Source organism: Leguminivora glycinivorella, chromosome 7 (assembly GCF_023078275.1).
Source record: "Leguminivora glycinivorella isolate SPB_JAAS2020 chromosome 7, LegGlyc_1.1, whole genome shotgun sequence".
Taxonomy (NCBI): domain Eukaryota; kingdom Metazoa; phylum Arthropoda; class Insecta; order Lepidoptera; family Tortricidae; genus Leguminivora; species Leguminivora glycinivorella.
In genome coordinates this window covers 14,581,032-14,599,691 of record NC_062977.1, presented here as the reverse complement: position 1 = coordinate 14,599,691, position 18,660 = coordinate 14,581,032, and the positions used below count along the sequence as shown (strand labels likewise).

At 36.8% G+C, this 18,660-nt stretch overlaps 1 protein-coding gene across 1 annotated transcript in view; it reads right to left on the bottom strand.

The window, feature by feature from the left end:
• Nucleotides 1-18,660, bottom strand: part of LOC125228195 (Ca(2+)/calmodulin-responsive adenylate cyclase-like) — a 161,424-nt gene that overhangs the window by 55,845 nt on the left and 86,919 nt on the right. The window contains 2 exon segments of the mRNA XM_048132669.1: nucleotides 12,606-12,724; nucleotides 16,075-16,224. Coding sequence (XP_047988626.1) covers nucleotides 12,606-12,724; nucleotides 16,075-16,224 — 269 coding nt within the window.

Sequence of the window (18,660 nt, the reverse complement as noted above, 5' to 3'; positions counted from 1 at the left end):
CTATGACATGTAACTTTTGGTGACGCATTTAATTTAAAAATCTTATCTTAAATATTACATATTTAGTCGGGTAGCGATAACTTTTGAGGTTTCGATAATATTCATGTTGCTTATTTTTTGCATATGGTTTTCAGACTATTGATCAAATATAAAAATAATATTTTGGGTCGTCCTAGGTACTTGCTTAGCTCGAAATTTAGGTATTTCTATTTTTAAGCAGTGTTCAGTCAAAAAAATATTCGAGAAGAAATTATTTGTATCTATGTAAAAACAACGTGGTTGCCGATGTACATATGCATTTTGGGTCATTTTCATAGATGGGTTTAATTATATTTTAAAAATGTCTAATATTGGCCCTTAAACACCTAATAAAATATTAGAGTTGGTAAGTGAAGTCTTATACTATTCAGGACATTGTTATATATATATATTTTAAAAGTGTGTCACATTCATCCAATGCTTAGGTTAAAAAAATTTTTTTTAATAAAAACCCTGTCAAAGCCTCAAAAAAATTTTCATGTTAAAAAGTTGACGTCTACATAATTATAATATGATATCAAGTCATCATTTTTAATTTGGGTCACTTTCATCCATGGGTTTTCAATATTTGGCAGAATAAAACGCAACGCAATAGAGTAGTATTTTAAATTTTCGCGCTGTGTGGCGCGCAACCGATAGCCAATCAGGTTGGCGCATGCCGCTGGTGCGACGCCGCGCTGTGACACGAGGCGTAGGTACCTACTTCTCGTGCGCAGTCATACATAATTTAAGATTGCCAGAACTGCCAGAAGTTCGGGCTTTGGCGGGATTCTCCTGATTTTTTTTTTGCATGTCTTCCCAATTAAAACTTATACATTACTAACCTTAAGAACTGTATTACATTAGTAATGAAAACAGACCAATTATAAATCTCGAAAACACGTAAAGGTATCTAAAATAAACGAATTAAACTAGCTAAACTATAGTTAAGTTTTATTGTGGTGCATTAGGGTAATACCGAATGACAAAAATGCTGTGGTAATTCCGAAAAGGGAATCTTGATATGATGGAAATAATGGTGATTTTTATGTGACTTTCGTAATTAGACGACTTTCGGAATTACCCTAATGCACTATTATTTTATTTTACATTTCCCTCGAATTTCCGGAACCCTTTGTTCCGATATTGAAGTGCCTAATTCGATCCGGCACTCCTATTCATATACCGTGATTAATATTATTGTAACTATTGATTTCAGTTTTTAGTTACACAATACAGGGTGTAATTTTTATTAACCGACTTCAAAAAAGGAGGAGGTTCTCAATTCGACTGAATGTTTTTTTTTTTTTTTGTATGTATGTTATTCGATATCTCCGAGAATCGTGGACCGATTTTCAAAATTTTTTTTTTGATCGAACCGGTATAACCCCGAGATGGTCCCATTGGCACCAAGTCAGGGTCTGATGATGGGATCCTGGAGAAATCGAGGGAACTCTTCAAATGTTATAGGCACATGTAATGTTTTTAGTCTATTTTTCAAAGGTACACCAGTATTTACGTCTGATGGTAATAATTTTATGTGGCTGAGCTGATGATGGAAGGTCAACTCCTCAATGGTTAGGAGTTAAAGGATAATTCTTTCACTACTGTACATGTATTCGGACTGATACATATAATATCACTAATATCACTAGGAACCACTAAAAATCAACAAATAAATAAACTTTTTAACAAAAAATAAAACCGCCTTCAAAAATAAGCGCGTTACAAAACACGGAGAAACTAAAAAGCCAAAAATAATAAACCTTTCAATTCAGATTTCTTATCGTATTGCAATAAGCTAAACATCCAAATTATAAACAAATCAATTATTTTTGGAGTCGGTACCAGCCTGTGTATGGTTGGGTGGGGCAAACAGGCAATAGCAAGGCGACGAACAGGTCTGGTACCGACTACAAAAATAATTGATTTGTTTATAATTTGGATGTTTAGCTTATTGCAATACGATAAGAAATCTGAATTGAAAGGTTTATTATTTTTGGCTTTTAGTTTCTCCGTGTTTTGTAACGCGCTTATTTTTGAAGGCGGTTTTATTTTTTGTTAAAAAGTTTTGACGGTAAATATTTATGGATGCAAATAAATACAAAACCCAAAAACAGTAAAATAAATTGTAACTTGAATATTATTTCCCATATTTTCCTTAATTTTCATTTATAATGGACACGAAGCGCACGGCGGTATAATATATCTCTACACCTTATAAAACAAAAGTCGCGTGTGTCTGTGTGCGCGCGCGTGTGTGCAAACACGGGTGGTGAGACTGCGGTAGCCATTATTGTTATTATTCTCATTATATGGCATAAGAATCCTTTTCACAGACTTTCGACATTATCCCAATTGGTTAAGAATTTAACCCTACCTTAAAAAAAAATGGTAATCAAAATAGGTATGTAATTTTTTTACTCACATTTATCTATCCATACTAATATTATAAATGTGAAAGTATTTCTGTTTGTTTGTCCGTCTTTCACGGCAAAACGGAGCGACGAATTGACGTGATTTTTTAAAGTGGAGATAGTTGAAGGAATGGAGAGTGACATAGGCTACTTTTTGTCTCTTTTTAACGCGAGCGAAGCCGCGTGCAAAAGCTATTATAATATAAAGCTGCAACACGACTGACATTTTTCCAAAAATAGCCAGAAGGAGGTTCCGCCGGTGGCAGTGTTTAGTGTGGCCGTATAGAGGTTTGTCCTGCGACCCTATAGAAATCCGACCGTCGGTCTACCTATTCCGGGTAAAAAAATATTGGACGGCCTGGCCAAACGGCGGGAGATAGCCGGGGGGTGTTCGACCAAATGTCATAGAGGATCTTGGGCTGTTTTTGACGCCGCCATTTTTTTTCTAAGTGGCCGACTATTTTTGACGATTTTTCAAGTTTGTCGTAGAGCACTCAAATTTTGGTCGTAGAATCTCCAAGCAGCCTTGATTGGAATGAAATAAAATTTTTTGGAAAAACCGGCCAAGAGCGTGTCGGGCCACGCTCAGTGTAGAGTTCCGTAGTTTTCCGTATTTTTCTCAAAAACTACTGAACCTATCAAATTCAAAATAATTTTCATAGAAAGTCTTTATACAGTTCTACTTTTGTGATTTTTTAAATATTTTTTAAACATATTATGATTCATAAGTTAGAGGGGGGGGACACACTTTTTTTCCTTTAGGATCGATTATTTCCGAAAATATTAATATTACCAAAAAACGATTTTATTAAACCGTTATTCAAATACCTATCCAACAATATATCACACGTTGGGGTTGGAATAAAAAGAAAACCAGTCCCCGCTTTACGTTTTATTTTACCACTTTGTCGGCGTGATTGATATACATATTGGTACCAAATTTCAACTTTCTAGTGCTAACGGTTACTGAGATTATCCGCGGACGGACGGACGGACAGACAGACATGGCAAAACTATAAGGGTTCCTAGTTGACTACGGAATCCTAAAACTGCTGCAAATGTGAGAAAACTGGCCACTTTTGTTTTATATGGCAACTTTTAAATCGTAAGAGTTAGCCGGAGGTGCTCGACCAAATTAATGTCATACAAGTCTCGGAGTAGAAAAAAGTTGTACTTAAAAATAATTCAAAATGGCTACTAATAATACTACTAATACTTTTTTTTTATTTCAAAATGGTCCTAGCGCGCTGAGATTTGGCATACGAGTGGATGGCCACCTCAAAATTAGTATTCAAAAAGAATATTTTTGATAAAATTCAAAATGGCGGCCTTTGAGGGCCAATTGAAATTTGTGTGGAGGTTTTTTTTTTAGTCGCCATGGTTCCATAATAATACAAATAAGTTAAAAGTGCTTGAACAAATGTTGTACAGTCATCTGAGATCCATCGAATGACATTTAAAAATAAAACAAAATAGCCGACTTTTTTTTTATATTTCAAAATGGTCCGAGCGCGCTGAAATTCGGCACACGGGTGGACAGCCGCCTCAAGATTAGTATACAAAGTGGCGGTCTTTGAAGGCAAATTGAAATTTGTATGGAAGTTTTTTTTAATAACCATATCTCCGTAACGGTTGGAAAAAGTTCAAAAAAGCTTGAACTACACTATTTCAAAATGGCCGACTTTGATTTTTTTATCTTCGGTCCGAGCGCGGTAAAATTTGGCACGAGGTAAAACCGGAGGCCAAAAATAGGAATGAGAATTTTTTTTTGGGAAAGTCAAAAACGGTGGCGTAACGGTGTAACGTTAATCGATCATTCATTGGGGTTGTTTCTTTTTTAAATATAAGAAATACATGATTAAAAATTGTCTTATTTAAAAGTCCTTTTGTAATCTATGTATTATTTCTCAATGTTCAGATTTGAGGAGTTTGGTTCTGACCATCATCAGCAGCTCCACTGCACCAAATGTCACTGTTCTGGACGAGAGTGCACGCTGTTCTTATAAAAATACCAAAGTCACTATAAGCGTGCCGTTCAGATTTGAGGAGTTTGGTTCTGGCCATCATCAGCAGTTCCACTGCACCAAATGTCACTGTTCTGGACGAAAGTGCACGCTGTTCTTGTAAAAATACCAAAGTCACTATAAGCGTGCCGTTCAGATTTGAGGAGTTTGGTTCTGGCCATCATCAGCAGTTCCACTGCACCAAATGTCACTGTTCTGGACGAAAGTGCACGCTGTTCTTGTAAAAATACCAAAGTCACTATAAACGTGCCGTTCAGATTTGAGGAGTCCGGTTCTGACCATCATCAGCAGTTCCACTGCACCAAATGTCACTGTTCTGGATGTAAGTGCATGCTGTTCTTAGAAAAATACCAAAGTCACTATAAGCGTGCCGTTCAGATTTAAAGAGTTCCGTTCTGGCCATCATCAGCAGTTCCACTGCACCAAATGTCACTGTTCCGTACGTAAATGCATGCTGTTCCTTTAAAAACACAAAAATCACCATATGTACACCTTTCAGATTTGAGGAGTTCCCTCGATTTCTCCAGGATCGCATCATCAGAACTGGGTTCTGAGAAAAGTGGGACCAATCTGTATGCATATTCATTCAATAAAAAATTTTTTTTTTCAAAATCGGTCCAGTAACGACGGAGATATCGAGGAACAAACATAAAATAAAAAACATACAGACGACTTGAGAACCGTCCTTCTTGAAAGATTTGAGGCGACGGTTAAAAACACTACGTGACGTCACGCGAGGCAAGTCCATTGGGCGTTTTTTTTTTTACTATGATGCAGTTTTACTTAGTGTTTTGTATTCGGTAACAGTTATATGACTTCACCTCCTTAAATATTGCCGGTTATAAAAAGTACATCCTGTATTTTGCTTTATAATCCTGTATTTTATACAGATAAATTCCTCACCGTTTTATGATATAATATTTTGAAGTACATGTGGGCATAGACGTACCTACGTCGATGCCCACATGTACTTCAATATAAAATATAAATAATCGGCGGTGCGTGTGTTAGCTCATTGAATTATATATTATTTTATATTGGGTTGGCACAAAAGTAATGACACACTCTACAAAACTCTATACATTTCCTTTCTTAAGTTAATTGTTTTCGATAATATTGTAGTATGTTGTAGAACATTCTAGGTACTTCTAATGTGAGGGTATATAAAGCCGCCCTTGTGATTGGTTTAGTTAGATTGAAATAAAATGGACGAGCGACAAGTTCAAACACTTTACTTATACGAGTACTTGTTAGGCCACAGTGCGCGGGCTGCGGCTGACAATATCAACACTGCATTGGGCGCTGGAAGTACAAGCCATGCCACGGTGTCCAGATGGTTTGACCGTTTTAAATCAGGAGACAGGAGCCTTGAAAGTCAGTCACGCTCAGGGCGACCACCTGCATTCAATGATGACGATTTACGCCGCGAACTACAGTCGAATCCTGATGCTACTACTCGTGAATTAGCGGAAGCACTTAACTGCAGTCACCACGCTGTGGAATACCATCTGCATGAGCTTGGGTATCGAAAAGTTTTGGCTCGATGGGTACCACACATCCTTACCGACGCCAGTCGTGCAGTCCGTGTCGCCATCTGTCAATCACTTTTGCTGCGACCCCGACGTAAAGAGTTTTTGACTGATCTGGTTACGGGAGATGAATTATGGATTTATTATGAGAACAATACACGTCGTGCTTTTTGGCTGCCTCGAGAAGAAACGCCACCAACTCAACCGGTGCTGAGTCAAAAGAACCGCTTAAAAGTTTTGCTTTGTTGTTTCTGGGACTCGCAAGGCATGCTGTTTCATGAACTATTACACAATGAAACTGTAAACGCTAACAAATATTCAACACAGCTAACCGAACTATCTTCTGCTATCAAGAAAAAACGACGAAGACGAGCCACTGTAATTTTACTACATGATAACGCTCGACCTCATGTCGCATCTACCGTTCGCCAACAGCTGCAGAACTTGGGCTGGGAGACGATACCCCACCCACCTTATTCTCCAGACCTCGCACCATCAGACTTTCATTTGTTTAGAGCCCTGAAACGACATTTGCGGGGTAAACAATTCAATGATTTCCATGATGTACAGGTGGAGTTGAACAACTTTTTCGAGGCACAGCCATCAGAGTTCTGGGCGAAAGGCATCCAAACTTTGCCGGATCGTTGGCAAGAAGTCATACATGCTAATGGTGATTACATCATCGACTAAGCTTTTTGTATTGTAATAATAATAAAAAATATAAAACGTAAACCAAGTCTCTCATTACTTTTGTGCCAACCCAATATATGTGGATTCATATTGAAAGATAAGCGCTCTTCAATCTGCATAGTGAGTGACACGCTTAATATAAGTATAATTTTAAAGTACTTAGAAGATAAATCGACTAATTATTTGGCAGTAGTAGTAGTGTAGTAGATTCCACGTTGCATACTAAATTTATTATTTAGAAATGAAATTATTTTATTGATGCATGTGGAAAATAGGTATATTTAATTAAAATTGCTACTCTAGTGGTCTTATCAAATACAACCTTTTCAGGCTTAGCATTAAATAGCGTGATTCGGGCGCACAGTTGAAATAAATTTGCGTTTTGTACGCAACGTGCGGTTTGTCGAATATCGAGAGAGGTCATTGCCCTTCCCTGCTCCCGCGCCACGGCCGCGCGGACGCGCCCGCTTGACTTGATCGAACGCAAATATTAATACCGTATTATTTTTCGAAGCATTCTATTAAACTGACCCAAATTCATGTATCTTATTTACCCTGTCTTTTTAGTTATTAAGATGTGAACTCTAGTAACTTTAATATTTTTTTGTAATGGTAAGAACCTATTTTAGCTAAATTATCGCAAATTTTATAAAGCATTGGAGTAGAAAAACACAATTTCAGTTTATTGATATATTTAAAGGAGGTAATGCGGCTTTACTAATTTTTTTTAACATGAATATTTTTTTGCGTCTGTTTCGCTAGGTATGACAAACTGTCATATAGCATTCGAGGAAATTAACACAAACTACGTATACACGCTAAAAATGTCATACTAAATGCATTACAGTTACATTTTTTCTCTCGAATATTTTTTTGACCACATTAGGTGAAATTAAAAATTATAACCACAAATTAAAACGAAATATTAAATTTTATATGTTAGCAAAGTATTTATAAACGAAAACAAAATCAACTTTAATATTTTTTTAACTTAGGACCCAAAATATAGCCAGCGCCGCAGGACTAATTTACTACTTTATTCATTCAGTACTTGTCATGTCAATCACATCAATCTTATCATTCGTTAATTTTGCCACTTATTTAATTGTGGGCAATAAAGTTCCAAACAGAATTTTAACAAAAATTATCGTTTCGAATTAAAATATTTACAAAACAAGCCAATTATCGGAATGAATATGGTCAACAATATTACTGGGGAGGTAAGCGTCATATTTTCGAGAATTGCGTGGGCGCGGCGGTTCGCCAAAACTGGTACGTACAAGCATAAGCTTTCATTGCTAACGAACCAAAACTGTCAGACCTGTATAATAATTCAAAATCCTTATTAACTTTAATAACGTTGTAATATTGCAATGAATTTTAAATGAGTCTGATGTGTATAATTCGATTAGAAAAGTAAAATGTTGTTAAGTCGCAAGTTTCAGTCGTCTTTATCTGAGAGCTTACCCGGAATACCCGGTTGCATCGTAAAAATGCCAGAGTTTCGCCCGACTACATAACAAACCTCTGAAAATTTTCGCTGAATCTGGTTTTTCTTCACTACGGGAAATTAGACTTTATTGTCAGATATATATATATATATTTGCATAACCAAAAAGGCCGATGGAATAATATCCCAGACCTAATGTCACGTACTTTCGTACTAAAGGAATTTCAACAATCGGAATAACTAATGTGACAAAGTTACATTTGAAGTAAGCTGAAGGATGACTGAGAAATCCGGTCCTTTTACACCATAAGTCTATTCATTCAATTGAAGGGGACCGCTCCCAGTTCAATTTGGACGGCGGCCAAAACTGCATCGTTCAAGATACTCCTACTGCCAATAAATTGCAAAGTAGGTGCTGTACGACACGTACTGACGCCGGTTCGTAGACGAATTGTAGACGGACGTAATTGCTCGCCCTACGACGTATTACTATAATTGGAAAGATGTAAATATGTAGGAATTAGATGTAGATTGCCAAGTTCACCGTCTTCCCAAATAGGTATCTATTCGTTTAAATATGGCAATACAAGTGAGTCAATATAGGTGATGTCTAAATTATACCAATTAGGTAAAAGTGCGTTATCCCGATCCCTACATTTGCCACCAATTAGGTAAAAGTAATTTAAGTAGGTAAAATAAACTGCGACGAATTTGGAGAAATGATACATTTAGAGGGTTGAATGCCATAGCACCTAAGGCATTCTCTTGAGACCCAGCAAAAAAATTGTGGAAAATATCAAAACATTTTTAAAAGACTTGAATTGACAAAAGCAGTCATTTAAATGATTTTAAATATTTTAATTAGAAGCATTTTTATTTTGCTTTTGTTGGGGATTTATGTTAATGTATGTTCGATTCTTTTGTCTTCCTAAATGTAAACGGATCTTGCAACTAATAAATAATAAATATTGTTTTTCTTTTAATAACTAAAAACCTTATTTTAAGTAAACATTTTTATATTAAAGGAAAAAATGGAAAAATTGCTTCCGGCGGGACTTGAACCCGCATCATTTTAATCCGTGCAAGGCTCTTAACCAATTGAGCTACTCGCAAATCTTTCCATGCCTTTCCTTATGTACACACGTCTTGGGGTTTTTTCCTTTAATATAAAAATGTTTAGAATCGTTAGCAGACGTTTCTGCTTGTTAAAAATAAACTTATTTTAAGTAGTTTTATTATGTTTTTATTTTTTCTTTATACTGTGATCAATAAATTAGTTACCTAAAGAAAACCTTATCAAGTTCGTACCTACCGAACTTCCAAAATATGGCCAAAATTCTCCAAAACATGTATTGCAGTTCCTACTTCACCCACAATTCACTCACTATAAAGTTACTATTGGCTCAATTCAGTCATAACGTTATTACGGAAATTCTGTACAGTTGCTTCGTCCAATATCTGTCAAACCCTTGCCAAGCAACCGTCTGGCAAATAAGTTCCCCGTCGTCCGATCCGGTCCAAACGAACTAAAACTCAATACGTGCCTTGTTTTCCAGAATTCTCTTTAGTTCCATAAATTCTCGAAATCATGAGTCATTTTCTCGTACTCCTTACAATCGATTACAATGTTTTGATGGCTCGTGCAGAAACGCATCGAAGTTTACGTTTCGGCTGTTGGCTTTCCATGATGCGTAAATGCAACATCCTCTGTTACTAGAAGTACCTTCTGTAACTAGGCAATAGCTAGAATTAGATATTCGCATTACTGTATACATTGTTATCGAAAGCGGTTACTAAAATTTGATTCGAGTCTATACGGATTACCTATTCTAGGTAACCTTGGTGGCAAAATGTTTACAGGCACGGTATAGCGGTACTGGACGTAAAAAAATATAGGTATATTTTGTGTACGATATGCAAAATAACTCGTATTTATAATGATATTGTTTAATATTGTAGGATTTGTATGAAAAATCAAACAAAACTTCTTTTCCGGACGACGAGAGTTTGACCTACGACGACTTATCCTGCACGCAGCACGCAATATTATACCTTTATTTACTTTTTACATATACGTAACTATACCCCAAATATGTATAAGCGTGACAGAAAAGTATACGTGACATTGTTCTTAGAATTAATAGCTCCAGTACGAACTGATTATATTGAAAGCATACAAATTTACTGATAACGTATTTGTACCTAATATATTTATAAGTATGTATAAATGTATAGGCAATATATGCAGCATGAATTTACGATAGACGTAAATGACTTCTACTTGGTATTAAGGAGCCCATCATATACTTGGCTTTGTTATATCGCTCGGCTGTCAAACAATGGCGCCGGTGAGCCCAGTGACGTAAAATGTAATAGATTCCTAATATCCCATAGATAGAGATTAGAGATGGGCCGAATATGGACTTTGCCGAATACGAATATTCGGCCGAACATTCGGTTCAGCTCTTACCGAACCGAACATTCGGCCGAATATTCGGTTACGCCATGTTTTAAAAGGGGATGTTCATTAAAACTATTAAATGATTGATAATACCTAATATGGTTACATATGTTACTACAATTATGTTTTTATTATTTAATAGATAACTAAAACTTCGTTAAAAGTGTTAAAACCGCTCTGAACTCTTCTCAACTCTTAAACAAAGGATTTTTTTTAACTTTTTTACAAAACAATTGTATTTATATTTTGACGCATAGCTTTCTCTCTTTTTAGCAGTTCCTTAAAAAGCTACTAAAATAGGAGCGTATTATCCAATGGAATACGTAAGATTTACATTAGTTATTTACTTTGTTTATTCGGTAAATATTCGGCAATGCAACCGAATTATTCGGCCGAATACGAACATTGAAAAACTTGCCGAATACCGAATATTTACCGAATATTCGGCCCATCTCTAATAGAGATTAAGTACCTGTGCAATAATGAGAATGTAAATTTGGCACACAAACCGTACGTAATACCGTAATACATAGTAGACGTTGCAATATAGAATATTACAAATTATTTATTACTATAGGTACATTTGCGCTCATGAAGATGTTGATTGTTACTTCAGGCTCGGTACGCTAATTCACATATAATTCACTGTCTTCTAATAATTTATAAACATTTCTTTAAAGAGCAACACATGATTTACACTGGAATAGGTAGCTCATTTGTTATTACTATGCCCACGCACGTGCAATATACAGGAAGTAATTTTTATAACAGACAATCTTTAGGGAGGTGATTATTTAACTCAAATCACAAAAAACCGGCCAAGAGCGTGTCGGGCCACGCTCAGTGTAGGGTTCCGTAGTTTTCCGTATTTTTCTCTAAAACTACTGAACCTATCAAGTTCAAAACAATTTTCCTAGAAAGTTTTTATAAAGTTCTACTTTTGTGATTTTTTCATATTTTTAAACATATGGTTCAAAAGTTAGAGGGGGGGGACGCACTTTTTTTTCCTTTAGGAGCGATTATTTCCAAAAATATTAATATTATCAAAAAATGATTTTAGCAAACCCTTATTCATTTTTAAATACCTATCCAAAAATATATCATACGTTGGGGTTGGAATGAAAAAAAATATCAGCCCCCACTTTACATGTAGGGGGGGGTACCCTAATAAAACATTTTTTTCCATTTTTTATTTTTGCACTTTGTTGGCGTGATTGATATACATATTGGTACCAAATTTCAGCTTTCTAGTGCTAACGGTTACTGAGATTATCCGCGGACGGACGGACGGACGGACGGACGGACGGACGGACGGACGGACGGACGGACGGACAGACAGACATGGCGAAACTATAAGGGTTCCTAGTTGACTACGGAACCCTAAAAAAGATAACAGATAACAGTGATAACAGTGTGTGAACCTGCCTTAAAAATCTATATTATTTATGGGCATGGTTCATTACTATTTCTTGTATGTGGGTAGCTTTTGAACATTATAATTTTTCCTCCGTCACCCGTTGTCCACGAATACTGTAAAGTGTTCGAAACGTCGGGAAGAATTGTAAATTCATTATTATATACGCGATATAATCCGTCATTTCATCACAAAAAAGTTTAACATTTGGGTAACAATTTGTACTTAATTTTACACAAAAATTTCCTGAGTTATGAACAGAACACCGAGCGCGCGTTGGTATATTAGAATCTGAAATCGCCCAAAGCTACCGATCAACTCGCCCTATGCGCACGTTTTAGTGTTTTTGAGGTAGAATAAAAGGGATAGAGTCAGTCGAAACTTTTTTTTTTTATTATTATTAGGGTTCCGTACCAAAAAGGTACAAAAGGAACCCTTAAGGTGTGACTGTCAGTTTGTCTGTCTGTTTGTTTTTATATAACGAGCCCATCATGTGCATAAAATATTGCCTGTTATAAAAATTACATCCTGTATAGTCTCTTACGAAGCAAAAACAGTTTAATATATGTGTCATTCGCTTGGCAGGCTATAACAATACTAACCTGACTTGCTCGTGCTTTTGTATGTAGATCTTGTGGAACTGGCCCTCCACCGGCGATATGATGTCGTTCTTCATTTCCATGGCGACGTGTTGTGGCAGCACTGACAGCAGCAATCGTTCCTGGTGGTAGAATAATGGATTTATAATTGTTGCAATCTGTGAATGACGTTGCATTAGTTTGCTTGTTGTGGACACTGGACAGGACAGCTTAGCTTCAGTAGGTACTTAACATTTACAGTGAGCTGCAAAAGTGCACGACGAATTTAAGGTATTTTTTCATACATACACATACATACATATAATCACGCCTGTATCTCATAAAAGAGTAGGCAGTAGGCAGAGCTCATGAAACTACTAAAGCTTCAGGACCACTCTTGGCAAATAAGGGGTTAAAAGAAAACGAAACTGTGGCATTTCAGTGACAGGTTGCCAGCCTCTCGCCTACACCACAATTTAACCCATATCCCATAGTCGCCTTCTACGACACCCACGGGAAGAAAGGGGGTGGTGAAATTCTTAACCCGTCACCACACAGGCTATGTGAGGTATTTTTTCATGGCGCTATTATTCTAAAATTGCTAAAGAAGTTCAATAGGTAAGTATCGGTAAATTTTCGGTAAATGGCATTTCACCAAACACATGCATGCTAGTGAAATAATTTGATCTGATCTTTCTCAGATGTACGTACTACCAGTAGTACTTAGGTTTTAACTTTCCCATTGAACAAAAGCTTTTACACAACAGTTATTCCAAATATGATTGCTCGATTGTGAATTATTTATGACAAAGACTGGAATTAGGAAGAATAAGACTTGATAAATTTTCGCTCTTTGTATCGCTGCAAATATGTTACATTTCCGACGAAATCTTTTCTCGTGAGACCCAAAAATAAGAATCATTATGAGGTACTTTGTTACGAAAAACTACATAGTTGTAGGCATTACTTAGTAAACTACAAAAACAAATAGAGCAACAGCGTTAAAAGGAAAAGTTTCGTATAATAAGGGACTAGAACTTTTTCCAAGTATCAAGATTGATCGAGCCAGTAAATCCGTGTTATACGCGAAGAGCTGTAACAAGTGATGGCGTAGAGTAGCCAGTCGTACGATGGATATCGTAAATTTACGATAAGTTGGGGTGCATGCGTAGGTACGATTATTGTTCAGCCCTTGGGCGATGCCATCAAAATAATTCAAATTGTCAAATTTTCATTTCAGATTCCTTTCAGATTCAGAGCTAATGCTTTATTCAAAAAATGAAATGTCTATCTAGTAGTTTCAGCTCAAATTTGTTTTCTATTTAGTAGTTTTCGATACAACAGCTTATTTTACGTCATTAAGGTAGGGTAGAATAGTTTTGTCTTGACAAATAATTTTGATAATTCACTTTCGGTGCTCTGACAACCCTACCTCCGACAACGTTGCCATTGTGAGTTGTAAATGTCAAACTTTGAATCTCAATAGCCCTACAAATATCGTGTTCTCCGATTCGAAACGCTCAAAACGATTTGATTGATGTAATGGGTTGTCAAACATTCATCGCGTTGGCTGGTTGTCAAATATTTTTGTTTAGTATTTATTACAGGCATAAACAATGTTTTCTGTCTCGGTTTTATAAGACGGATGTTAATCCTCCTAAGGACCTTAGGGTTTACGAAACTTTGTTTAAAGATGAGACAATTATAGTGCAAAGCTGCTCCATAGGTACCCAGTAAAGTGATTAATGTATGTATGTTTGTTTACCTTTGGGTTTGACATGACCAAGTGGGTATGATCGCTCAAAGCTTAATAAGCTGAGGGCAGCCAGGGTGAGCTAATTTCCATTTAATTTGACATGTGTTATGTACGTGATATAAAGCAAATAGCTCATCCTTTTCGAGCTCTGTTAATAAATGACTAGTGGAATCATCGTCCAGACTTTGAAGTGAAGGGCGGACGAATTTTATTCACTTGGGTTCTGTAATGTTCGTTTTTTTCGGTTCCAGGTTATTTTCTGTTATGCAGAAACAGGCGCAGGTGTTGCAACACTTATTGAAAATTTGAAACACGAACGCAACTTTAACGGTCTCATTAGTAAACTCCACATCGTGCTCTAAGGAAGCTACAAGGGATTTGGCGTTGTGCCAGGTCTCCCTAGATTCCATAAGCCAATAAAAACCGTCTCAGCTCGACGATTAGACTGTAATTCGACTATTTTATCTGAAGTTTCAAAAGCTTCTAAGACCTGCCTGTAGGCCACTTAAAATGAACGTTGATAAGATACCTAAAAAAGTTGCGCTAAGTCTGCAAGACGAGTCGAGTGGATCACTATGGAGCTTTATTTAATCTTACTTTCTTTACCTTCCGTTGTCATTATCTTAGTGGGTTAGGTACACCTCATTAAGAAACCAGGTGATCATCGTATTTATTCTAAATACAAGAAAGTAACTTAAAACGACTTCCTTTAGTATATTTTGCAAAGAGCTGCGACTAAGGAAGACATTTTTTTAACAACAAGAAATTTTCCAGATGTCCCTACGGGTTGATTCCATTTAGAGCTCGGCCAATTAAAAACCGTTTCAAAGATTAAACACGTTTATTTTGCTCTTCTTACGTAATTCCAAAATTGGCATAGGCATTTTTAGAAAGCGTTTGATATGCGACATTCCAATCCCAAGGGAAATCCATCTTTGTTGGAATTAATCGGCTTTTCCACAAAGTTTTCCTCCGCCGTAGAGCTTTAGTATCAAATATCACGAGGCCCAAAGACTCTCAAGTAGGTACGAGGAAAAGTTCAAGCCCGCACGCAATTCAAAACCAGTGATATATCCAGTTTCCAGGCAAATTGTTTTACCAATTGCTTATGTAAAAACACTAGAAGATCCCAAGATGCTAATGAATACAGCACAATTTAAATCCTTGCTAAAGAAGTGTCCTCTTTTAGATGATGGAGACATAGCAATCAGATTGAAATGCACCGGCTGTCCATAAAAGTAGATCAGTAAATGTAAACCGTTATTTAGTATCCGCGGCACGGCCGGAGATGTAATTTGTATGTTAAATGAGGGAATGAACCTGTAATGGATCCTTAGATTTATCGAACACTGACTAGTGATGTCTAAATTCAGTGCGCAATAAAATCTTTATTCGCTATTGATGTGGTGATAAATCTCAATTGTTCAAGTTTCGCTTTCGATATTATTATAATTACATTTGGCTACCGTGCATCCTGTCACGTTAAGCATCGCCTAATAGTGTCATATATCATGACAATAGTGCTATCAAACTGTTAACATCCTGTTTCCGAAAGTGGTGTGAGATATATTTGGTCCCTACCTTTTTGTCAGGTCGTGCCGTCGTCGCGTCTTCGTGAGCTAGTTCCTCAGCGTGACACTATGTACTGTTCGACCCTCAGTCTCACTGCTTGTCGTGCAACTTTGGAGAAGACCACGAACGAGTACATCAGCATAGCAACACCTTAGTATCTCTTACCAGTTTCTCGTTCTCGTCCTCCATGTCGAGTCGCGCCGCGATGCAGTTTCGGGTGTCGAGAAACGCGCGCCGCTGCGCTGTCTCCATTAGCGAATGCATCAGAGCACCCACTATGTTGACACACACGAAGACTACAACGTTACCCACCATCTGCACAAAAACAAATACTGTTTAACTTTTAAACCAGAAATGTGTTTGTCGTGATAAAATAGCCTTCGCTATTTTGCTCACTTGAAATACGCGTTCAATGACATGTACGGTACAAGGGATGTTTCGGAGACGAACAACAATGAAACTTTGTTACCCACGTGAAGTACGTGCTCGCTTTGTTATGCGTAATTCAAAATCTGTCTAGGCTGCCGCAGCCTTAAGCATTTTATTTTGGTTGATAGCATTACGTTTATCCCGAAAAAAACCTTATTGCTTGTATGTAGATATTTAAAGTAAAAAAAGTCAATTTTTATTTGATAAACAGTGAAGTGTTACAAAAGTTAGCGAGCTCTCTGGAATGCCCAGACTGATTATCGCAAACAGAGTTAAAATTAAGCAACGAGACAATGTATATATGTAGCTAGATAGATATATGTACTTATATGTGGCTAGATAGAAACAAGTAAAACAACATAGCGGGGCTTTTAAGATGAAGGACAAACAGTTTCGCTCAGTAAATTATGTTTGGAAATAATTTCCTTGCGTCAAACAATGGCACTTGAATTGATGTAAGTCCGTAATAGTATCGTCCTCCTTAAGCTCCCAAGCGAATAGCTAAACTTTAATAACAGTTTAAAAAGCAAAGAAGCTTCGGCTGTCGCGCTACGCTTATTAAGAGACTACTTATCCTGACTCTATTTTCTTGAAACGTTTTTCTTATTAGTTTTATTACCCTCTACTATATTTGTATTAAAAACTATTAGATACGACGCGAAACGATCTCCTACAAATGGTGGTTCGACACAAAATCGTTTGGGAAATGGGACGCTATCAATCAATGCTTCGAAGAATGTCATATGAGGCTATAACGTACAATTTGCCGTAGAAGTTTCGATCGATACACTCAAAGAGACAAACACTGGAGCATAAAGGACTTTACTCAAACAGTTCGCTTTAAACCTGAGTGTAGAAATAAACAAACCTGTAGCACAATTTAAACACACATTCAATTAATCCTGGGCTTAGCAATTTTCTCGTACCTGGCGCAAATGTTTTTCTATGGAACCGACTGAGAACAGTTTAATTTTAGAAGGAAACATTTATACACGTTAAACTTCCGTGAGACATATTCAAATAATTAATTGAAATACGGTAAACACAAATACACAAATACGGGAAACATGTCGCAGCAATAGCGATATAATAACGTGAGTACAACCGTATTTCAATTAAGGAAACATTTTTCAGAACTAGTACCTAACCTAACATATTTTTCTCTACGAATCGCGGAACGCGTTGCGTTTTGCAACAGTTTATAGACAAAAGAAGCAGTTAAATGGTTTCCTTTGCGGTGAACTCGAAACGACCTACTAAAGGGAGCAAAGGGCAGCTAAAGCAACGCTAATACTCGTCGACCAACGCAAATGAAAACAGTAAGGGTTCATTAGATCCACATATCTTTTCCACATTGAACACTAGCCGAGGGGTCGACGAGCCCGTGTTAGCATTGCCGTTGAATTTTAAAACAAAAAACTCAGCAAATGAGGGAGCCACTTGTGAAATCTCATTACTGTAATTAAGCGCCTACCTACGTTTTGATTAAATGGATTTTCGTTAAAAAGAACGTTAATACTGGAACAAAGGTGTGTAAATTTAATGATAACTCGGAGTGTCATTACGCGTAGATTAGGTAATTAAGTTAATGAATTAAAGTAACCCCTCTAAAGTTATTTGCATGAAACATTGTATTTATCCAGGAGTCCGTGTAATTAAATTTAATTGTCGCAACGTAATGTTACATTTCAATTAATTCAAGCCGCTTATCTTGTTGAGTATCTCGTAGAGTCGCCCGGTGGTCCACTGTTGTTGAGTATTATGTGGCTATCGATAATATAATTGATAATCGGTATTGATAGAGCATTCAGGGTAATAATGTGTGAGTTGTTGTGTACAGTGTTATCTGGACTATGCATAGCACACTCAATGAAGCCTATCTCGCGGGAAATAATTCGTGTATAGGCAAATTTTGGCATAGTTGTAGGGAATGGTGTTCTAATCCACATACTCAAAGTACTGATGGGTAGGGGAGGAGCTAACGGGTGGAGGGGGGTGTAAAGGTCCCTTTTTTTAGTTTTTCGCGAATAACTCTTAAACTGTGGCACATAGCAAGAAATGTTCTGAAACACAAGTAATCTTCATAAAATTCTCTACAAAAAAGTCTTATACACTTTTTATCTGGGACCGATCGTTCATGAGATACGGAAGGGAAAAGATGGACAATAAAGGAATAAACTCATTTGTTTATGAACAATACGTTTATTCTTATAGAGACGTGGTAGCGTGTCAAGCCAGCTTCAAGTAACAAAAGTAGCAAGCAGCACCGTGTGTAATATTACACGAACCGTTTGGAGCCACATTTGACCCCCTTCTAACTCA